The sequence below is a fragment of the Microcaecilia unicolor genome, chromosome 10 (assembly GCF_901765095.1).
Source record: "Microcaecilia unicolor chromosome 10, aMicUni1.1, whole genome shotgun sequence".
Lineage (NCBI taxonomy): Eukaryota > Metazoa > Chordata > Amphibia > Gymnophiona > Siphonopidae > Microcaecilia > Microcaecilia unicolor.
Genome location: NC_044040.1, coordinates 37,089,683 through 37,113,825, shown reverse-complemented (window position 1 = coordinate 37,113,825; position 24,143 = coordinate 37,089,683). Strand labels below are relative to the sequence as shown.

Genomic DNA, 24,143 nt, shown 5'->3' with positions numbered 1-24,143 from the left:
GCTGGCGGGGATTGGGGACCCCCGCCAGCAAACAAGGTACCTGATGTGGCGGTGGTGGTGGGGGGTCAAATGTAGAGGGGGCCAGGGCGTAATCTGTGGGGGCCCATGCCCCCGTGGCCCAATGTAGCTACACCCCTGGGGCTAATACTAGGGGACCCTTAGGTAACCAGCAGGGGTAGTTGTTGAGAAACAACCTGGTCTCCCACCTTCTTGGATTCTGTGAACCCAAGCACTGGAGAAAGTGCTTACTTCTAACACTGATGTTAACAATAAACCATCATTTTTCCAGATTTTTAAATACCGCTTGATGATGCAGAGGGGCATTTTTGATATAGCATCTAAATCCAACTTTGGCGTTTTGCTGAAAACATCCAAAAATGAAGTGGCAAAAATAGCAATTTTTGAACCAGAAGAATGTCTATCTTTTTGTTTTGAAAATGGCCATTTGTTAACTGTTTTTGTGCCCAGTGCATCTATATTTTAGGGCCATTAAAAAAAAAAGTGTCAAAGGAAAAACACACAAAACCAAGCCATTGGGATGTATAGGGGGCCAGCATTCTTAGTAGACTGGCCACACAGACATCCCAGCAAAGCCGTGGGGAACCCTAGGGGGGTACTGCAGTGGAATTCACATAAAAGGTCCCAGACACACATCTCATCTCACCATCACCCCCATATACTGTGTGGTAAGCCCTCTAAAACCCACCAAAAAACCTACTGTAGCCAACTATACACCATTACAATTGCCCTTATGGCTGCAGATGTCACTTATATGTGGGTACAGTAGGTTTTTGGTAGGTTTTGGAGGGCTTACACTTTCCACCACAAGTCTAACAGATTGGGATATGGGCCTAGGTCCCCTTCTCTACAGTATATTGCACTGACCACTAGGCTACTCCAAGGACTTGCTTGTTGCTCTATTAGAACTGGCCATAGCATCTGAAGTTGTCCTAGAGGCTGGTATGTACTGTTTCTTTTACATGGGGGTCATGGCTTAATCCCTCCAGTGGTCATTTAGGACACTTTTTTGTGACTTAGTGGTGATTGAAACAGGTCTAGAATCTAGACCAAAACGTCTAACTTTTAGCCCTGGATGTTTTTGCTTTCTTCCATTATGGCAGAAAAAAGTCCATGTTTTGGGAACGCCCAAATTCCACCCCCAACATGCCCTCCTGTGATTTGGACGCACTGCATATGAACTGCACAGAAAACCATCTCAAAAATGGGTTTTAAAAATAGCAATTTGGACGTCGACAAAAAAAAAATGGCCATCTGCTACTTTGTGACGCTTTTTGGATGTTTTTCCGTTTTGAAAATGAGCCCCATAATCTTTTATAAAGACGTAAACTTTCCATTAAAAACATTTAAAATTCATTGCTAAAATATATTTAAGGCATTTTCCATTTTTTTTTCTCTTTATTAACACCCCCCCCCCCCCCCCCCCCCAATGATACCAGGTGTCCTGTGTACTACTGGGCTTAACTTTTCAAATATTAACCAAGTTAAAGAATTGATGTGGCCCTGCCATTTTCTCCATGATGTGTGCTGAGAAACCTCGCTACATATTGCACGTTTCGAAACCATATTTACAGACGGCTAATTGCGGTTTGCCTTGCGTGGGAACATATTAACTACATCAGAGGTTTCTGAGTGGAGATGAGAGGAGCTTTCCAGCAAAGAAAGAGAGGTGGAAAATAGGAAGACTTTTCTTGGTTTCTAAAACCACCTTAAAGTTCAAGATTTCAGTTCAAGCAAATGATCTAATGTGCAATAACAGAAAACAAGGGCTTATAAGTCCTGCCCCAAGGTCCATGGTTAGGAAGTCACCAATCTTTATGAAGCAAGTCTGCGCATAGCCTGTAGTTAAAAAAAAAAAGAAGAAAAAGAATGATAAGTTCACACTTGAGGTTAACTTTGACTGTAGTTGGGCTACATAGTAACATAGTAGATGACGGCAGAAAAAGACCTGCACGGTCCATCCAGTCTGCCCAACAAGATAACTCATATTTGCTGCTTTTTGTGTATACCCTACTTTGATTTGTACCTGTGATCTTCAGGGCACAGGCTGTATAAGTCTGCCCAGCACTATCCTCACCTCCCAACCACCAGCCCTGCCTCCCAACCACCAGCTCTGGCACAGACCGTATAAGTCTGCCCAGCACTATCCCTGCCTCCCACCACCGGCTCTGGCACAGACCGTACAAGTCTGTCCAGCACTATCCCCGCTTCCCACCACCGGCTCTGGCACAGACCGTATAAGTCTGCCCAGCGCTATCCCCACCTCCCAACCACCAGCCCCACCTCCCAACCACCGGCTCTGGCACAGACCGTATAAGTCTGCCCAGCACTATCCCCGCCTCCCAACCACCAGTCCCGCTTCCCACCACCGGCTCTGGCACAGACCGTATATGTCTGCCCAGCACTATCCCCACATCCCAACCACCAGCCCCGCCTCCCAACCACCGGCTCTGGCACAGACCGTATAAGTCTGCCCAGTCCCCGCCTCCCACCACCGGCTCTGGCACAGACCGTATAAGTCTGCCCAGCACTATCCCCGCCTCCCAACCACCAGCCCCGCCTCCCGATCTTGACTAAGCACTGTTTTTAACTGTATTCCCCCTCATGTAGTTGGGCTACATGAGGGGGAATACAGTTAAAAACAGTGCAGCATAGTTCAAGGAGTTGCAAAGATTCATGGTTTTGTCAGTGGCGTTCCTAGGGTGGCTGACACCCGAGGCGGATTGCCGATTGCCCCCCCCCCCCGGGTGCAGCGTGACCCCCCCCCCCACCCCCGGTGAAAGGACACTCCCCCCGGGTGCATTTTTACCTGCTGGGGGGGGTGCCGCGTGCCTGTCGGCTTCGCTCATTCCATGCTCCCTCTGCCCCGGAACAGGAAGTAACCTGTTCCGGGGCAGAGGGAGCACGGAACGAGCGGAGCCGACAGGCGCGCAGCACCCCCCCCAGTGGCGTCCATCCGGGGCGGACCGCCCCCACCGCCCCCCCCCATTGGTACGCCACTGGGTTTTTTAGTCCTATTAGCCATGGTTGGATTTAACTGTAGGTGAGCTCTAGGCAACCAAGTGAGTTGCCCCTGGTCCCATCCTCCCACAAGACAAATACATGTTTAAACGCTATAAAATTCATGAATATCAATACATTAACCTCCACATCTACTTATATAAAAATGGAAGAGGGGTTAAAATTATCTCAGATTTCATTAACCCCGTTAAGTACTCTGCCCCCTAGCCTCTCAGACCTCAACAAGCACTGTCCCCAGTCTCTAGAACTCCCACTGCCTATTTGGCCACTCACTGCTTGAGTGCTGGGAGTTTGCTCAAGAGACTGAAGATATTGGTGGGGAAATGAATGGTGGTACCTCTTCTCAGATGCTGGACTAATGATTCCAGAGGGAGGGAGCTAATACTCAGTGCTGGCCAGTGGTCTGGATTTTCACCACTCATGCATTTACATTTAGGGTTACCATACATCCGGGTTTCCCTCGCTTTCATCATTTCCCGTCTGGCGGGACCCGACCGATGGAAGCCTGAAGGGCCAGCGCAGGCAGCAATAATTGAATTACTGCAGGTGCTGGGGACACCTGTAAGGTACACCAGGGAGGGACAGGGTTCAGCGATGGGTGGGCAGATGCTGGGATGCCGCTGAGGAGGAGAGCTGTTGATGTGGGGTAAGTGAAAAAAATCTATAATTTTTAAAAATATCTCAGGGGATGGAGAGACGTGGACGGGCCCATCTAAGTTAGCTTTGGGTCCATCTAAAATACTGGCTCTGGCTACACCACTGAGTTACACTAGTATTTTATATAAGGAAATAAGTACCTACATCCCTTTATAGGTGTCCTCTAGGTGCCCAAATATTGGCACACTGTTACAGAATTACTTGATTCAAAACACACAGGTAAAAAGTACCCATGAACTTTGTTCCAAAAGAGACAGTTTGAAAACTATCTTCACATTCTTTGATGATGTTATTCTTGGTTTATGGTGCTTGGTTACATTCATTACATTCATTACAGGTTCACTGTCTCTAAGCTGCCAAACAATGGTCTACTGAAGCCATTGTAGAAGAAACTTTAGCAAACAGAAGAATCTATAATTATGGGGAGTTCAAACAAAGGGGCTCATGAGTACACTATTGCATTGACAATAATAGTGTGAATGGCGTGACTAACTAAAATGGAAAGAAAGGACAATCATACCTCTTCTTGGGCATCCAGTTCATTGTCTAGCTGTTCTGTTTCAGTGAACTCCAGTGGTTCCTTAGAATCTTGCATCAGGGAAATCTGGACAGAAAGATAATGCATATTGGCATTCAGGAATTATAACAGTAAAATTTGGTTTGTCATGAGATGAAAAAGTTTAGCTCTGTAGAATGCACAGTTAACTTTTTGCCTTCACTGACTCCGCTTTATAAACCCTAATTTCCTTCATGACTGAATCTTGATTCTTCTAAAGTAGCAAGCAACTTGCAGGTGATAAGTTGTTGTCGGCCTATCTGAACACCTTTGTGACTGGCTTTGGAGATCTGAGTCCTTCACCAGGCCCCAGCAGAGAATGAGCGATGGATGATGTTGCTTAAATATACAAGTAAATTGCAGGTTGCATTACAATGGAGGTGTCTGGGTTTTTTTTCAAAGCTGTAAGGAGCTTTAAAATCAAACACATCCACATTACCCTTAGCCAAGTTACTAGCCAATCAAAACCTCAATCCATACATATATGCAGACGATGTCACGATCTACATCCCGTTCAAACATGATTTAAAGGAAATCACCAATGATATCATCCAAAGCTTCCAAATCATGCACTCCTGGGCAGATGCAATGCAGCTAAAACTCAACGCAGAAAAAACGCAATGTCTTATACTCACCTCACAACATAACACTAGTAAGTTCACTACCATATAACCACACCAAATGTTTCCCTTCCCGTCTCAAACACTCTGAAAATTCTTGGAGTTACCATTGATCAAAATCTTACACTTGAAAGCCACGTGAAGAATACAACTAAGAAGATGTTCCACTCCATGTGGAAACTCAAAAGAGTAAAACCTTTCTTCCCAAGATCCATTTTTCGCAACCTAGTACAGTCAATGGTACTAAGTCACCTAGACTATTGCAACGCACTCTATGCCGGCTGCAGAGAACAGACTGTCAAGAAACTCCAAACAGCCCAAAATACCGCAGCCAGACTCATATTTGGAAAAACAAAATATGAAAGTGCAAAACCACTAAGAAAAAAACTACAGTGGCTCCCACTTAAAGATCTGCACGATTGTTCATAAAATCATTTACGGAGATGCCCCATCCTACATGCTAGACCTTGTAGACCTCCCTCCCAGAAATGCTAAAAAATCTGCCCGCACATTTCTTAATCTACACTTCCCCAGCTGCAAAGGAGTAAAATACAAACTAACACATGCGACCAGCTTTTCCTACACGAGCACGCAGCTGTGGAATGCACTACCAACTAGCTTAAAAACAACTAACGAAATAACTAACTTTTGCAAATCTCTGAAAACATATCTCTTCAACAAAGCCTACCTCGAGAATCCATAGCTTGATTATAACACTTCACCACTCCACCCTTCCCCGAATATCTTCTTTTTATAACTATTTGATTAGTTCTTTTTGTTATCCTTGCTCTTTTGTAACACCAATTGTATCTTTTACCCTGGAATGGCAATGCCATAACAGGTCTCTGTAAGCCACATTGAGCCTGCAAATAGGTGGGAAAATGTAGGATACAAATGCAATGAATAATAAATAAATAAATTACTGCAATTCAGGACTAATTTCTTCCAGCTTCTTTTACCTTCTCACTTCTACCTGGAACACAACTAACACAGGGGACCCCAGACTGGTCCATGGGCTGAATGTAGCCCACAGAACTCATTGTTCCAGCTGAATCTGGCCCATGAAGAAAGTTTTACTTTTTTTTCCATACGCAAGAGGGCAAAGTCAGCAAGGTTGGCAGTGTTCCCAGTCTCCATCAGTCAAAAAATGTTGATGGTAGTACAGTATGACACACTCAGCAAACTGAGAATGGGATCCTTCACCAGCTTATTCAGTGATCTGAAATGTCTTTTGTGGCCTTTCTGTTGTAAGGTTTGGAAACCCTTGAGCTAACCCCATGTTTATAAGGCACAGACTGAGTTGAAGGGTGCATTTGGCAATGAATATAGACTATAGTGCTGAAAGAAACCTTTACCTTCTCAAAGATGGGGTCCTGAAGATCTCTGAACATATTTTGGCTCTGTATGAAGAGCACAGCGTCATGAACAGTCAGGAAGAAGATGTCCGGTTTGACAGTGTCATCAAAGAAACCACATGCTTCCATTTTTTTGAAAGTATTATCTAAAAATATGAATAAATAAGATAGCTTTAAAGAAAATTGAGAATACAATAAAGGACAAAATATGTTTATTATTCAAATCTTTTTTGGGGAAAAGCAAGTTCCAAGGGAATATTTCAATAATCACACTTTTATTGCCTCGCACAGAGAATAATTCTCATTTTGCAATCTGGTACTGCAGACTTCTAGGAGATATGTTGGCCATGATAAAAAAAACTGGATGATCTGCAAGTTGAAAAACATTTTATTGGCTCAGCTGGTCTTCCACCAGTCTCTTCTTTGGGTGTGACCATCAGAAGAGATCTAAGTAATTTTTGTTGTAGCGTGCAGCATGAAGAAATACTAAATGTACAATCTAATCCCTTTTCAACACCAGAACAAACATATTATCATTTCCATAATAGAAATCACTCTTCTAGTAAGTGCTCCTTCTGTTGCTTAGAAACACTGGGTCCAATATTCAAAGCCGTTCAACCGGGCACTGAATACAGTACCAGATAGTTTAGTAGATCAACACATGTAGACTGCTTACCTTCTTGTCCTGCAAAAAACACTTTTACATCAATTCTCTGGAATTCTTTCACTATCTGTAAAGAAAGCAAACTGCTGTCAGCACAACAGAATCTAAATTAAAGAATGAGTTTTGTTGGGCTGGCTCGGTGGCAGTGATGTGGACTACCATGCAGGACAGCTGGGCTTAATTCTTGAGCCCAGGTTCAACGTCTTGGGCCACCTGCAATCCTGCAGCCCCTGACCTTGAAGGGAGACCCAGTCATCAAATCATGATGATATTTAGTAACTATACTCAAGCCCCCTCATTCTATAGTCTTGCACACATACTTCCATGCCTAGTGTGCAAAGTTGTGAATGCAGCTTATAGATTAGTATCAGTTATGTATATAAGTAGATTGGCAAATTAGTCACCAATTGGCACTAACAACCAATAATTGGAGTTGATTGGCACAATTGGCATTAATTTGCACTTAGTCGCTATTCTAGAACTTTAGCATAGAAAATCTATAGCACATAACTGCAAGGGGATAAGTACATAAGTACATAAGTAGTGCCATACTGGGAAAGACCAAAGGTCCATCTAGCCCAGCATCCTGTCACCGACAGTGGCCAATCCAGGTCAAGGGCACCTGGCACGCTCCCCAAATGTAAAAACATTCCAGACAAGTTATACCTAAAAATGCGGAATTTTTCCAAGTCCATTTAATAGCGGTCTATGGACTTGTCCTTTAGGAATCTATCTAACCCCTTTTTAAACTCCGTCAAGCTAACCGCCCGTACCACGTTCTCCGGCAACGAATTCCAGAGTCTAATTACACGTTGGGTGAAGAAAAATTTTCTCCGATTCGTTTTAAATTTACCACACTGTAGCTTCAACTCATGCCCTCTAGTCCTAGTATTTTTGGATAGCGTGAACAGTCGCTTCACATCCACCCGATCCATTCCACTCATTATTTTATACACTTCTATCATATCTCCCCTCAGCCGTCTCTTCTCCAAGCTGAAAAGCCCTAGCCTTCTCAGCCTCTCTTCATAGGAAAGTCGTCCCATCCCCACTATCATTTTCGTCGCCCTTCGCAGGTCAGGGGTGTGCCCAGCACTTACGCAATAAGATTCTAGAATACTACCACATTTAGTTGCGATCAATTACATCAGCTGTTGACATGGCATAAGCAGCTATGCCTAAATGTTGGAGCCTAAATGTTCACTTATACGAGTTTTCTATAATGGCAAATTTCATGCATAAATGCCAAAATAGAATTCGCTCTTAGCGCACAGCATCCTACTGCCTAAACTTTGGTGACCTTTTCAGAATTACCTCCAAGGTGTCTACAGATCCAAAAGGAGGCATGGCTTAAAGCCCCTGGCCAGGTCCATCTCTGCAAACAGCTCAGCTAAATGAAGGAGGAAGTATAACATGGGGAAACCCCCAATATGAAGTCTTATGGTTTGGATTTTGCTGGAAATCGAAAGGGACAGGAAGAAACCAATGGTGTTCCTTGGTAGGCTGCCACCCGGGGCAGATTGCCACTGCGCATCCCCCCCCCCCAGGGTGCTGCTCACCCCCTCCCCCCCTCTGGGTACAGTACCCCCCCAATGCATCACCTCAAACACCCCCCCCACCCCCAAGCTGGGTGCATTGCTCTTACCTTGTTTTGGATTATTGTAATTCTCTGTATGGTGGGTTGTCAATAAAACGTATGAAGAAATTGCATTTGGTTCAGATCATAGCTGCAAGATTGATACACCGGACATCAAGATCTGACCATGTAACTCCTTTATTTTTGGATTTACGTTGGTTGCCGGTGGAATTACATATTAAATTTAAATTACGTTGTTTAGTATTTAAAAAATGTGACATGGAAATGTGCCTGATAATTTTCCATTTTTAATTGAGTTGCTAGGTGGTCAGTTTTTTTTTTTGTTACATTTGTACCCTGTGCTTTCCCACTCATGGCAGGCTCAATGTGGCTATGGAGGGTTAAGTGACTTGCCCAGAGTCACAAAGAGGTGCCTGTGCCTGAAGTGGGAATTGAACTCACTTTCTCAGGACCAAAGTCCATCACCCTAACCACTAGGCCACTCCTCCACTCCACTCCAGTTTAGGAATAACAATTAGAATGCTTATTATTATGTTTTCCATCCATTAAAGGTATTAAATATAAGTGAGTACATCTTATTATTATGCTGTGATTGAGGTTTGGAAATCATTACCTTCAATCATTCATCAAAGTTCCTCTTATGAAGTTTTCCGGAAGAGACTTAAGACGTGGTTGTTTGATAGCTTTTTACAATTGGAGTAACATGTATGGATTAGATAGGATATGAATGCTGTATGATTTTTTTATGTAACACGCTCTAAATAAGTGATATGGCGGGACGTAAAATTCTAGTAGCATAGCATGTCATGTCATGCACAACTATATTCTATAAGTTGCACACACCACTATGTGACACGCCCATAACATGCCCATGCTCCACCCTCATGTACAATCCCTTGCAATTGTGCATTAACTCCCTGATTCTATAAAAGTCACTGAAAGTTGATCATGTAAATTTAAGCGTGGGCCCGATTTGCAGATGCCAATTAGTGCCAATAATTGGCTTTTTAAAAAGCAATTATTGGCACTAATTATAAGTGGGAGATCTGCATGTACAGTTAGGTGCGGGATATGTACCTAAAACTTATGCATGGCTCGAAACAGGGGCGCAGAAATGGGAGGGCCATGGGCACTTCAGGGCAGAGTGTAGGCAGGATTTGAGTTCCATGCATAATCTGGGCGCCGTGTGCAAATTTAGGCACAGATATTGGCACTACATTTTTGTTGGTGCAAATGGTGGAGGCTACATTTATGCACAATCATAACGCTTAAGCATGCCTAACTTTAGGCACGGCTTATAGAATAGCAATTTTTTCAGTGGCCAAATTTTTAGGCGCCATATCAAGAATCCAGTCCTAAGTAATTTACTCTTACCGGTTACTCGTGTAACTTTCAATTACTGGCACCAATCACACAAGCAAATTCTAACATTATGTAACATACACACACTAATGGATCAAGTTTCCTTTTTAGCGAACGTTCTGATTTAAACGATTGTGGATATAGTATATGTGATCATTAGCACTCCTGTCTATCTCATTACTGTAACTGCATCTTCCAAATGCATGGAAAAGATACTTACTATTTTTATAGACCTCACTGCCACAACATCCATGAACGATACTGCTCCAAAATCAAAGATAACACTGTGGATGGACACTTTGGGGACAGAGACTTTGATTGGCAGCTCTGAATTCCAGTCCATTTGAATCTCCACTTCTTTACTTGGAACTCCTAAGTCCTCGGGCTCCTCAAGGTCCTCATCCGGCTCAAAGCTTTCATTAGTGGCACCAGTTTCACCAATAATCCCATTCTAATCCCAAAACAAACAAATATGCAACACATGTAACTAAAATGGACATGGTAACTGCTTCATAAAACTGGATATAGGTTGCATCTGTAGATATAACATATAGAAAGAAAATTAATTCGAGAATTTGGGACATAGATGAAACAGAACATTTAAGTGGAGCACAAAAGTATTACCTGCAATTTGTCTAATGATCAGGCTTAATATTTGAAAGCATTTACTGCTGCACCTGGATAAATGCTTCTGTCTAGGACCAGTCACCAATGTTCAGTGTCATTATCCTGATCATTACAAACCACTCTGGTGCTATTCAGATAACACTGGGGAGGTCTGGGGCCAGACCCAGGGTAGAGTTGGAATGTATCCAGATAGCAGTAATATTCAGTGCCAGTATCTAGAGAGCTAACATTTGCTACTCTAAATTATCTGGATAGTTATCCGGATTCTGGTGGTGAATATCACTGTTATCCAGATAATGATGATAGTCAGTGGCATACCCAGATATTCAATGCTGTTACCCAGATATTCAATGCCGTTACCCAGATATTCAATGCTGATACTCGGATATTCAGTGCCGATACCCAGATATTCAATGCCAATAGTCAAATATTCAATGCCAATACCCAGATATTCAATGCCAATACCCAGATATTCAATGTCAATAGTCAGATAGTCAATGCTGATCCCAGATATTCAATGGCAATACTCAGAAATTCAATGGCAATACTCAGAAATTCAATGGCGATACCCAGATATTCAATGGCAATACCCAGATATTCAATGTCGATACTCAGATATTCAATGGCAATACCCAGATATTCAATGCCAACACTCAGAAATTCAATGCCGATACCCAGATATTCAATGTCAATAGTCAGATAGTCAATGCTTATCCCAGATATTCAATGGCAATACCCAGATATTCAATGCTGATACCCAGATATTCAATGCTGATATGCAGATATTCAATGCCAATACCTAGATATTCAATGGCAATACTCAAATATTCAATGGCAATACCCAGATATTCAATGCCGATACCCAGATAGTGGGTATATAGTTTAAACATATACTGGGTATATGTATAAAAACATCACGAACTATGTTCAGAAGAAACACCAACCACAGAATTTAAGAATTGACCAGATAATTACTATGGGGATAATTTCATATTAGAACACCTATATGGAAAGTCCAAAAAGGCCCTTATTTTATGCCCACAGCAAAGCTGAGTAAATGGTAAAACTGGGAAGCCAGCAGATTAAGAGTAGTATCCCAGGCCATCATAGAAACAGAGAAACATGACGGCAGATAAAGGCCAAATGGCCCATCCAGTTTGCCCATCCTCTGTAACCACTACCTCTTCCTTTTCCTAAGGGATCCTGTGTGTTTGTCCCACACTTTCTTAAATTGTGACACAGTCCTCTTCTCCATGACCTCCACCGAGAGGCCATTCCATGCTTACACCACCAATTCCATGAACAACTACTTTCTTAGAGTCCTCCTAAGCCTATTTCCTCTTAACTTCATCGTATGCCCCCTCATTCCAGAGTTTTTCTTCATTTGAAAAAGATCCACTTTTTGTACATTAATGTCCCTGAGATATTTAAACATCTCTATCATATCTCCTCTCTCTTCTAGCGTTGTGGTCCATAAGCCTGTCCCTATATGTTTTATGTCCAAGACTGCTTACCAATTTTGTAGCCGCACTCTGGACCGACTCCATCCTGTTTATATCCTTCCATAGGTGCGGTCTCCAGAATTCCACACTGTACTTTAAATGGGGCTTCACCAGAGACTTTATACAAGGGCACTATCACCTCTTTGTTCCTGCTGGTCATCCTTTTCCTTATGCACCCAAACATCCTTCTGGCTATGACCGTTGCTTTTTCTACCTGTTTGGAAACTTTAAGGTCATCAGACACAATCACTCCCAAGTCCTGCTCTTCCTTTGTAAACAGAAGCACTTCACCCCCTATATTGTACCGTTCCCTCAGATTCTTGTAACCCAAGTGAATGACCCTGCATTTTTTTAACATTAAATCTTAGTTGCCAAATATTGGACCATTCCTCAATTCATGTCATCCACACCTTCTGGGGTGTCCACCCTGTTGCAGAGTTTGGTATCATCCGCAAAGAGACAAATCTTACCAGACAGCCCTTCCTCAATATCACTCACAAAGATGTTAAAAAGAGCCCTAGGACTCAACCCTGCAGTACTCCACTGATAACATCCCTATCTTCAGAGCAAGTTCCATTTACCACTACTCTTTGTCTCCTTCTATTCAACCGATTTTTAACCCAGTCGATTACTCTAGGTCCCATATTAAGGGTACTCAGTTTATGTATGAATCGCCTGTGCGGAACCATGTCGAAGGCTTTGTTGAAATCTAAATGTACCACATCTAGCGCCCCTCCCATGTCCATGCATTTGATATACTACTTTTCTGAGGTACATCCAAAGTGGTTAACATGTTATAAACAGGTACTTGTTCTGTTCCTAGTGGGCTCACAATTTAACTTGTTTGTACCTGGGGCAACAGAAGGTTAAGTGACTTGCCCAGTAGGGAATCCGCAGTGGGAATCAAACTCTGTTGCTAGGTTCTCAGCCCAATGCATTAACCATTAGGCTACTCCAGTACAGAGCTCAGCCAAGGGAGTGTACCATGCCTGATGATGCCTTACAATGAATAGCTGCCTTTCTTACCAGTCGCTTCATTTATTAATCTTTCCAGTAAGGGAAAGAGAAAATGCAATGACAACTGCCATAAATGAAAACAGGTTCAGCCACCTTTGTTGCTTTTAACTTCCCCTTCTTGATCAGTTTCTGGATCGTCCTCAATGCTTTGTTCCTCTTGTTGAAGACTCTCACAGCATCAAACCCCACCTATAGAAATATCAAGAGAGTCTAAGCATTAATGTTGCATTATCAAATGTATTTATAGTACTGATTCAAACGTCCTTTACTTACAGCACATTTGAGGCAGTTTTTTAAGCCATCGATATTGCCATAGAAAATAGGACTGGAAAATCTGATGATCTTCACTCCTTCCGGCTCTACAACCTGGAGCATAAAAGCACTTTAATGATCCAGCTGGTATTTTCCAATTCACTGAATAAGCACTATCCCCCAAATTCTATAAACTTGCGTGCCAAACTTTACATTTACTATACATGGAGGGGCATTTTCGATATGATGTCTAAGTCCAACTTTGGATGTTTTCCACAAAACATCCAAAATTCAAGTGGGTAAAATAGCCATTTTCAAAACAGAAAATGTCTTTTTTCTCTCCCCAAAATGGCTATTTGCTAGATGTTTTTGTGCTCCATGCATTTCGGGAAAAAAAAAACGGGCCAAGTGAAAAACACACAAGTCAAGCCATTGAGATGTAGGAGAAGCCAACATTCTTAGTAGATTGGCCACACAGACATCCCATCAGAGCAATGGGGCACCCTAGGGAGCACTGCAGTGGATGTCAAATAAATGCTCCCAGGTACACATCTCACCGTTGCTTCTTTATCTTGTCTGCTGAGCCCCCCAAAACCCACTACTCCCAACTGTACACCTCTACAGTACCCCTTTTGGATGAAGGGAGCACCTATATATGGGTATAATGGATTTCTGATGAGTTTTGGAGGGCTCACAGTTTTAACCACAAGTGTAACAGGTAGGGGGAAGTATGGGCTTGGGCCCACTTGTCTGCAGTGCACTGCACCTACCACTAAACTACTCCAGAGTCCTGCTTGCTGCTCTAATGGACCTGAGGTTGGCATAGAGGCTGGTAAGTAATGCTTTTAATCACATTTTTGGGGGGTGGGGAGGGAGTCAGTGACCACTGGAGGAGTAAGGGGAGGTCATCCCTGATGCCCTGCAGTGGTCATTTAGGGCAATTTTTGTGGCTTATTTGTTAATAAAACAGGTCTAGACCAAAACATACAACTTATAGCCCTGGATGTTTTTGTTTTGTTCCATTATGGCAGAAAACCGTCCAAGTGTTAGGAACGCCCAGATCCCACCCTTAACATGCTCCTGACATGCCCCCTTGTGATCTGAATGCACTTCTGACGGACTTCATAGAAAAACATCTAAGAACTGGTTTTGAAAATACCAATTTGAATGTTTTTGTGAGGAAAAACGTCCAAATGTAGATTTATGCCACTTCTTGGACATTTTTTTCTTCTGAAAATAAGCCCCAAAGTTGTGCACATAAAGGTACAGAATAAGGTCAGTTGTGGGTCTTATTTAATATAATAATAAGCTGCTAATTGATGTTAACTAGCACTATAGTGTTAATTGACACTAATTGGCACCAATTAGCAGCATGCAAAATCATAGCACGCAACTGCAATGGGGGCATGGACTGAGCAGGGGCATGGGTGGGTCAGAGTGTGCCCAGGACTTGTGCACACATGTTATACAATACATGCAGTTGAGCTTGAGCACTTACACCAGCCTCTGAGTTAGCATAAATGCTCGCACCTGAAGACAGACACGCCATTACTGACTTATGCTAATATTCTACAATGGCAGTTCTGTGTGGAACTGCTGTTTTAGAAATGAGGCTCAGTGCCCAAACGTTTGCCACCTAACTTTTGAGAACCTCTCTTGAATTTACCTCTATATATCTTCTATAAAAGAAAAAATATTCCAAATGAAGAAAACAAAGCGCTTACATTTTTGTATTCCTTGATGTTCTTATAGATGTCTGTACCTGGAATGTTTCCTAGAGATGCACAAGAGGGGCTAATAGGAAAGAAAACCAGTGTTAACATCAACTTTGCCACTGAGAATGCATAATAACCATGGATTCGTTATGAAACACCGCCTACAAAATAGGTGTTAGTAAGTACTCATACATTAATGGCCACTCGCTAATGGGAAAATTAGCGAGTGGCCATTAATTCAAAAAACAAAAAAGGCTGCCATTTTATCCATGCAGTACAAATGGCCTTAGCCCATGGAAATGACCCATGTAAGCACACACTAAAGCCCCATAGTATTTTACAAGAGGATCAGCCAAACATAGAACCTCTTGTAAAACAGGTGCACGACTGAATACTGATGGCTCCCTATGTCCAGCAGGAACAGTGATTTTTAAAAGCTGCATATGGAGGAATATACATGTGTAATACCCTTCCATAGGTGTGTGGGAGCAGCTTTTAAAAATTGCTGCTCCCACTCTCAACATTGACCCTGATCCTGCAGCACCAGTTCCCTCCCCACCATCACTCCTCCTGGCATCAATGCCCCCCCCCCCAATCACCCAGCCAGCCTTTCAATCCCTCCATTTCCTAAGACATCCGATTCCTTCCCCAACCACCCTGATAGCTGACTCCCCCACAACATATCTATTCCCTCACCCCCAAATATCAAATCCCCTCTAAGCACAAGCCCCCTGAAAGAAGGCCCTCATCCATTTGTTCTCCCTCAATGACCCCCCCCCCCCAAGACTCCTCCCCTGGCCAACCACCCCCACCAACTCCTGATCACCAACCCTGGCCTTACCAGGATCTCTGAAGAGTATCAGGAGCAAAATTATTCTCTACTCACTCCTGCTGTTATAGCCTCACATTCCAAAATGGCCACCATGAACCCTAGTGGTAATACTGTAAGATTAACAGTAGGAGTTATGTTGGTCATTTTGGAATCTGGCGCTCTAAGAACAGGAGGGGATCCTTTCTACTTCAACTAGGCAACAGGAATCCTAATGCCCATTTCCTTCTACACCAATTCCTCCTATGTTCTATTTAATTCTACCCATAATTCTCCTATGTTCAACTTACTTCCGTCAACCTCATGATTATTACGTTCACTACAAATTGTATGTTCACTGTTACTGTGTAAGCCGCATTGAGCCTGCCATGTGTGGGAAAGCGCAGGGTACAAATGTAATGTAATAATAATAATAAGGGCAAAGATGTGGATTGGGGTTGGGGGTCTGGGGTCTGCAAGGGGTAGGGGGTTTAGGGTGCATTCATTGCTACTATAAGGTGTTATTTCCATGGTGGTATGCCTGTAGAATATAGGATGCTTTAGAAGAGTGGGAGTATTTGATGTAGTGGGGGGATGACTGTTGGGTGGGGGAGGTGAGGGAGGAAATCAGATGCCTTGGAGGATGACGGAGTCAGAAGGCTGGAATGGGTGATCAGGGTGATCAATGCAGAGGGGGGGGGGGTGATCTGTGGGAAGTCTGAACCTCGACATTGATACCTGCCCCTTAGAGAAAGCACTTATTCATATCTGGGGCAGGTGTACATGCCGACATCTAGATTTTATTTTTTATCAACATAGATTGTAAGATGGGGAATACATGTTGATATGTTAGGCCCATCCAAACTACTACTTCTTCCCACCCCTACTACACCTCCTAGTAAACAGGGTGAGCATCCCCACATATAAACGGCTGAAAACCCACCTTTCCAACAAGCTTACCCAAATGATCCAACTTATCTATCCACACAACAACCAACCAAGCATTAATGGCAATGAGCTAGACCCCCTCCCACACCCTCCCACCAATCTTCCCACAACTCCCCCCTACTCTCCTACACCAAATCTCCCAACTAACACAAATCATCCCCACCCTAACTCTCCCACCTACACTACCCCTTCTCTTGTGATAGCAAATAACTACTTCTATCTGCTACGTTACTACAGCTTTACTATAGCTTGTACTTCTCTCCGCAATACACTGAAACCCTATCTACTATGTAAGCCGCATTGAACCTGCCATGAGCGGGAAAGCGTGGGGTACAAATGTAATAAATAAATAGCCCCTTTCTAAAATGGCATCTACACATATGTAAATGTTGCTATTTACTCATGGGGTGCTTCTACTAAAATAAGGGCCTTTTGCACTCTTATTCAGTTGGGTTTGGCAGAAACCATTTTTTTCCATATGAAATTTCTTACAAGTATGTCAGCTGAATCAAACAATGTCTTTCTTAGTAGTCAGTCTACTTACAATTGAACTCTTATCACAACTGTCAGTAATCCAAATACCAAGCCGGCTAGGAGCCCCAGGTCAAGGCCCAGAATGATGGATGCCGCACATGTGAAAACCCAAATTACCTACATAAAACATAAGTTATACGGTGAAGGATCCATATTTAAAAATATCAAACAATCCAGTAACTGGAAAAAACGGTACATATACCATTTTCCCCTGTTCTTGAAGCCTAATTTATGTAGCATGACCTGTATATTGATATTTTTCCAGTAATTTTATACTTAAAAGTTTTTCATTAGAGTACAGAATTGCCCTCTCCCAACTCACTGAGCCCAGTTCTCACAGCAGTGACTTCAGTCAGACATACGGCTACCAGATGGCTCCAAGTCATGGAGAATAGGTAGTGCCTGGTTTAAATTAATTACCTGCATGGGTGATATGCAGAAATATGTCAACCTCTGTGGCAGCAGTTTCTATACCCCAGGTTGTCCCTGTCTGCGCTGGCTGCCATGAGTTGAGCTGACTGTGGTATGACTTTCCTGACAAAAGTTCAAATCCATTTAGCTACTTACAGAGTCAAATTTATTCTGTCTCCACAAGCGGGGCACATCCAGCACCTGCCAGAACATTCCCTTCAGGTTAGCAATGACGATAGCCGCTAGTACAGACTGTGGAGAAAGGTGATAAACAGACCAAAAAGAAAAACCTAATGTTAGGAAAAAGATTTCATTCAGTTCATTCCACATGAACTCTATTCTACCATAACATCAACTTCTACTTTTATTACAATGACCGCTACATCAAACTGCCACCTAACTCCAAGCCACTTGTAAAGCCTTGCACTGGTCTCTAAAGCATTCTGAGATTTCTTATCTGACTGGTATCAAGCCAAGCAATATACTACAAATCCTAGAATTCTTTGCAGGCTCAAACTGCCCTTGACAGCCCAACGAAAGCAATTAAGCACAGGTTACCTTCTGCAGGGGCTCTAGAAGTTTCCCCAGTGCGACAATTGCAATAAGCACTATGAGAGCTGAGATTAAGCCAGCAACCTGTAAAACAAGAAACCAGCTGTTAGAGCAAATGCTGAAGCAATGGTTGTTTTCTAATGCAGTGCTTCTCAGCCTTCTCCTGGAAGCTCACCTTGGGAGGCTTATTTTCAAAGCACTTAGCCTCCCAAAGTTCCATAGAAACCTATGGAACTTAGCCTCCCAAAGTGCTTTGAAAATATGCCTCCTTGTCAATCAGGTTTTCAGGATTATCACAATGAATATTCATAAGACAGATTTGCATGCAATGGGTCTCAAATATATGCACTCTTTCTCTCATGCATATTCATCGTAGTAATCTGAAAACATGACCTACTAAGTGTGCCTCAGGAAAGTGTGGAGAAGCACTGGTTTAAGGCAAGACTTGAATGAGGGCAACCATATAACTCCATGTCAGAAGGGTCAGCCTGAGTCAGTCCTGGTTTTAGTCCCATTACCTCTACATGTTTATGGTTGCACTTTCTAGAAGTCCACAGAGAAAATGAGAGCATGCCTGGCACTGTCACAGCCTGTCTCTTGACATGGGGCATAGGATCAAATGTCCTGTATTACAGCCCAGGCTGGCTTTCGCTAACTTAAAGAAAGAAGAATCCTGGAGCATGTGTCGGAATTAAGGATATTTAGGAATAAAATGGGCCCTGCTGCAGATTACTCCAGCTAAGCTTTAGTAAAAGACCCCCTTAGGTTCCTCTTTGTCTTCCTCTCTGACCTCAGCGAGTTGAATGATTGATAAGAACCCCCTTCCGTTTTGTAGCAATGGCGTACATTTTCATAAATCAGGCTCAAGGTTTGTTGTTACTAATCTGGTACTTGAGGAGGGACAGTAACATTAGAGTAGAGATGGGCAACCATGGTCCTCGAGGGCCACAGTCCAGCTGGGTTTTCAAGATTCCACAATGAATATACATGAGATTCATTTGCATACACTGCTTCCACTGTATGCAAATAGATCTCATGTATATCCATTGTGGAAATCTTGAAAACCCAACTGGACTGTGGCCCTCAAGGACCATGGGTTACCCACTCCTGCATTAGAAAGCAATGAAAAGGAACAGAGTGAGAGTGCAAGGTCTCTGGTGGCCATATTTTTCATGGATCCTCCTGAAATCCCAGCAACTTTGCTCTTCCTAAATCATCTTGCAGTCTAAAGGGTTGATATCCCAAAGTTTGTTAACATCACCATTAGCACGTGTAAATGTGGTGTTTATCATGCAAGATAATAGCTGATGCAAATAAGCTGTCCACAGACACATATCAAATAGTACAGTATCACAAAAACACCCCACCTGAAATTTAGTTCAGTTTTACATATTAGTCCATTTTTGCTCTATGTTCCAAAATTGTTTTAGAAATCTAGGTTGAAAATAGTTGAGCACAAATCAGTTGATCTGGCTGCAAAACAAGTTGGCTATGCTAAGAGATAATGAGCTATTTTTGAGTTTTGCATATGAGTTTTGCATATCATTACCTTATTACCATAGATTTCACATTTTAGCTTATGTCCATTAATAGCACTGTTAACATCCATACATAAGATTGTGCATGTGGCCAGTGCTTTAATGACTGTTAACCTCTGGCAATAGTGTTAACAAATTGCCATGCATTAGCACCTAAGGGATAGGAATATCAGCTCCCAACTCTCACCATCAGGGCTTCCTGTAGTCTGAATTTGGTAGCTGTTTGCTACAGTAGTTCTTATAACATGGTAACGTGGAGGGGGATAATCGAACGGGGGCGCCCATCTCTAAGGACGGCCCCGTAAAGGGGTGGGGCAACCCATATTGTCGAAACAAGATGGACGTCCATCTTTTGTTTCGATAATACGGTCGGGGATGCCCAAATCATGAAATTTAGGTCGACCTTAGAGATGGTCGTCCCCGGTTTTCGGCAATAATGGAAAGCGAGGACGCCCATCTCAGAAACGACCAAATCCAAGCCATTTGGTTGTTGGAGGAGCCAGCATTTGTAGTGCACTGGTCCCACTAACTGAATGGAAAAAGCCCTTCCCTTACCGATCCGGAAAGAAACAGGCATGCATGAAGGAAATTGCATGCAAATGAGCTGCTCGCTGTTAGCTCATTTGCACACAAAAGTGTGGATGTTTCTGTGAGAAGGACGTCCATGCCTTTGCTATGCCTCCAACACCCTCTTTATTTATTTATTTGGATCACAAGTAGCAGTAGTGGGATTTGAACCGGCCACCTCTAGATTGCAAAACCAGTACTCTAACCACTAGGCCACTCTGCGCCACTCCCTTGAAATTTGGCCAACCCTGTGGGAGGAAGTTGAGGATATCCAAAATTTTTAAAAGAAGGACGTCCACGCCTTCATTATGCCTCCACTGACACACACATACCTCCCCCCCCCCAGGGAACTACATACTACCCCCCCCCCCCACAGGGATGGCCAAATTTCAAGGGAGTGGAGTGGAGGAGTGGCCTAGTGGTTAGAGCACTGGTCTTGTAATCCAAAGGTGGCCAGTTCAAATCCCACTGCTGCTACTTGTGATCCAAAATCCAAATAAATACATAAAGAGGGTGTCAGAGGCACAGCAAAGGCATGGATGTCCTTCTCACAGAAACATCCACATTTTGGACGTCCTCAACTGCCATCGCAGGGACGGAGGCATAGTGAAGGACATACTCTAAAAAAAAAAGACAAAAGTTTTTGAAGTTGTTTTTTTCAGGGTGGGACGTGGTTAGTGACCACTGGGGAAGTCAGGGGAGGTCATCCCCTATTCCCTCCGGTGGTCATCTGGTCAGTTCAGGCAACTTTTTGATGCTTGGTCATGAAAATAAATGGACCAAGTAAAGTCAGCCAAATGCTCGTGAGGGATGCCCTTCTTTTTTCCATTATCGGCCTAGGACACCCATCTGTTAACCACGCCCCTGTCCCGCCTTTGGTATACTGCCGACATGCCCCCTTGAACTTTGGTCATCCCCACGTCAGAAATCAGTTGAGGACGCCCAAAATCGGCTTTCAATTATGCCGATTTGGGCGACCTTAGAAGGACGCCCATCTCCCAATTTGTGTCGGAAGATGGGCACCCTTCTCCTTCGAAAATAAGGATAGTAACATAATAGATGACGGCAGATAAGCGTGGTCCATCCAGTCTGTCCAACAGTCACATTCATCATTGATTCATGATTAAACCAACAATCCCCAAGCATAATTAAGACACGATCTTTGTATGTGCTGCACAGCATATGCGGAGTCCTCAGATAGTAATACTCATGTGCCAGCTGGCCTTGAATTTTCAGAAAAGTCCATGAGTAATTTCCCTTTGAAAATATGTGTGGTTGCATGGAACTTTGTACCTCCTCCCCCATGGTGTTTAAAAATTGCCCCACCTGTATACAGCACTAAGTTGAGAGGGTAAAAAGTGTAGTCTCTCTCTCCATGACTTCAGCTCTGCAAAGGGAAGGAAGGAAATTCTTAGTACACAAGGCAAGGAACAATGTAGTGTCTCCCAAACATGGAATTTTCCAGAATGTTGCGAATAGTGGATGAGATGAAAGCAGATTCTCTGGTGGAGAATGCAATTTTTTTGAAAACAAGCAGAGTTGAATTAGATAGATAGATAGATAGATAGATAGATAGATAGATAGATAGATAGATAGATAGAGTGAACTCAATTTTCCCATTGAAAGTGGGTTTAAAGTGAAAACGGGTGATCTATCAAAAACTCAAAGTAACAATAGAACAGAAGTCCCATGTATTCACTGCCATGGTGAGTTGAAGATTTAGTTATATTTTAAATTATGGAAGTTCAAGAACTCAAAACTTTCACATTTGGAAGTGTATGATTCCTATGGGTTTAGAAGTTGGAATTTCAAGACTCTTTATTTTGAGGTACATGCCTATTTTCTTTTTGCGCTTATTCCATATGTACTTACTTATTCATGCTGCTTCTTTAAAAAAAAAAAATTGTATTCACCATCACAGAAATTGCTTCCATTTCAACCACTGGAAAATCCTTTGTTTCAGAGACGACTATGTCATTCTTGCTTTATGTACTAAAATTTCCAAAGTCACAGGGAGAGAGGCTACACTTTTTAGACTCTTAATTTAACACTGTGTGCAGGTAGGGCAATTTTTAAACACCATGGATGGGGGGAGGGAGGGGTTTCCATGCAGTCGAATATATTTTCAAAGGGAAACTACCCATGCACTTTCTCTTTGAAAATTCAAGGCCGGCTAGCACATGGGTACTTTACTACCTTGGGAATTTGCATGTGCATGTACAGCAGGTACAAAGATCATGTCTTGAATCAGTAGGTCTTAACCTAGGCCTCGGGGCACATCCTGTCAATTGGGTTTTCAAGGTATTCACAATTGGTAAACATGAGACAGATTTGCATAAAAAGGAGGCAGTGCATGCAAATCTATCTCATGCATATTCATTGTGGATATCCTGAAAACCTAATTGGCTGGATGTGCCTCAAAGACTGGGTTGGAACCACTGTCTCAAATGATGCTGGGGGATGTCAAAATGAAATCCGGTGTATTGTCAGACAGATCTATCCTCAACATGCTCCCATCCTTCCCTTTTTTGGTGCAGGTAAAAGCACCTGTGCTATCGCATCATGTAGGTGCCTTTACCTGCAGAAGGGGAGAATAATTTTTAGTCCTTGTGTTCTAAATGTTTAAAGCCAGCAGTTACTCGGATTGGCTGAGACTAGGCTATGTCAATATTTAATTATTATTATTATTGTTGTTGTTGTTGTTGTTATTAGTAGGTTCACCTCTATGGTGCTAAGTAGGCTCTGTTTCTAAGAGCTAATTACTGGCTGACAGAGGTGCCCTAATTAATTTTCTAGCCTCCTAGTTGGTTTAAGGGCCTATAAATCAGAGATCATGCCAGGGGAGGGTGGAAGGGAACTGAAATCTAAACTTAGGTTTTCTATGACTATCAGCTGTGTTCTACACTGATATTATGGTAAACGCTAAAATAGTCCCTTTAAATGCTAGCCTATGGAATTGTAACTTTAAATGCTGAAAAACCATTCTCTAAACTGGGTTTGCTAAATAAGCAGAGTCATTTAAAGTAAGAAACTGAGATTACTTATTTAAGTCTACCTTTTCCCAAGTTTAAAGCGATTTCCCAGCAAATAGTTACCAGTGAAGTTCTCTCCCCCTCTGGAAGTCCTCCCATACAGTAGCGTACCAAGGTGGGGGCGGTCCGCCCCGGGTGCACGCCGCTGAGGGGGTGCCGCGCGCCGGTCAGCGTTGTTCGTTTCCATGCTCCCTCTGCCCCGGAACAGGAGGTAACGTGCACCCAGGGGGAGGTTCTTTCGCTGGGGTGGGGGGGATGTTGCGCTGAACCCAGGGGGCAGGGCGCATCGGCGATCCGCCCCGGGTGTCAGCGCCCCTCGGAACACCACTGCTCCCATAGCACCTCTTCAAGACTGAGAGCAACTCAGGCTTGGCTTTCTTATGTGCCTGTGCTTCCTTGATGATTCACATTGCAATCAGGCTGCCAGTAGGGCCCCTTTCAACATTTCTTTTTAATCAGTCATTGTGATTTGAATGACAGGTAACTCAACACAGTGTTTTTTTGTATAAAGGTTCTCTGTAAAGGTCACTTTTTCTAGCAAATAATTTTAAATAGGATATATACAAGTATAATCCTACCTTGTTTTATGTTTGTACATAAGTATTGCCACACTGGGACAGACCAAGGGTCCATCAAGCCCAGCATCCTGTTTCCAACAGTGGCCAATCCAGATCACAAATACCTGGCAAGATCCCAAAAAAAGTACAATACATTTTATGCTGCTTATCCTAGAAATAAGCAGTGGATTTTCCCCAAGTCAATTTAATAATGGTGTTTGGACTTTTCCTTTAGG

At 43.0% G+C, this 24,143-nt stretch overlaps 1 protein-coding gene across 2 annotated transcripts in view; it reads right to left on the bottom strand.

The window, feature by feature from the left end:
* Positions 1 to 1,438: 1,438 nt before the first annotated feature.
* The window catches only part of LOC115478828 (pendrin-like), a 60,335-nt gene continuing 37,630 nt past the window's right edge, over positions 1,439 to 24,143 (bottom strand). For both annotated transcript variants that reach the window (XM_030216442.1, XM_030216443.1), the window contains exons 11-21: positions 18,220 to 18,297; positions 17,818 to 17,913; positions 17,261 to 17,367; positions 14,970 to 15,039; positions 13,267 to 13,359; positions 13,087 to 13,182; positions 10,068 to 10,298; positions 6,904 to 6,958; positions 6,228 to 6,373; positions 4,217 to 4,300; positions 1,439 to 1,857 (exon numbers count right to left, since the gene is read on the bottom strand). In XM_030216442.1, coding sequence (XP_030072302.1) covers positions 1,834 to 1,857; positions 4,217 to 4,300; positions 6,228 to 6,373; positions 6,904 to 6,958; positions 10,068 to 10,298; positions 13,087 to 13,182; positions 13,267 to 13,359; positions 14,970 to 15,039; positions 17,261 to 17,367; positions 17,818 to 17,913; positions 18,220 to 18,297 — 1,080 coding nt within the window. In that variant the 3' untranslated portion in view covers positions 1,439 to 1,833. The remainder of the gene's footprint in view (positions 1,858 to 4,216; positions 4,301 to 6,227; positions 6,374 to 6,903; positions 6,959 to 10,067; positions 10,299 to 13,086; positions 13,183 to 13,266; positions 13,360 to 14,969; positions 15,040 to 17,260; positions 17,368 to 17,817; positions 17,914 to 18,219; positions 18,298 to 24,143) is intronic.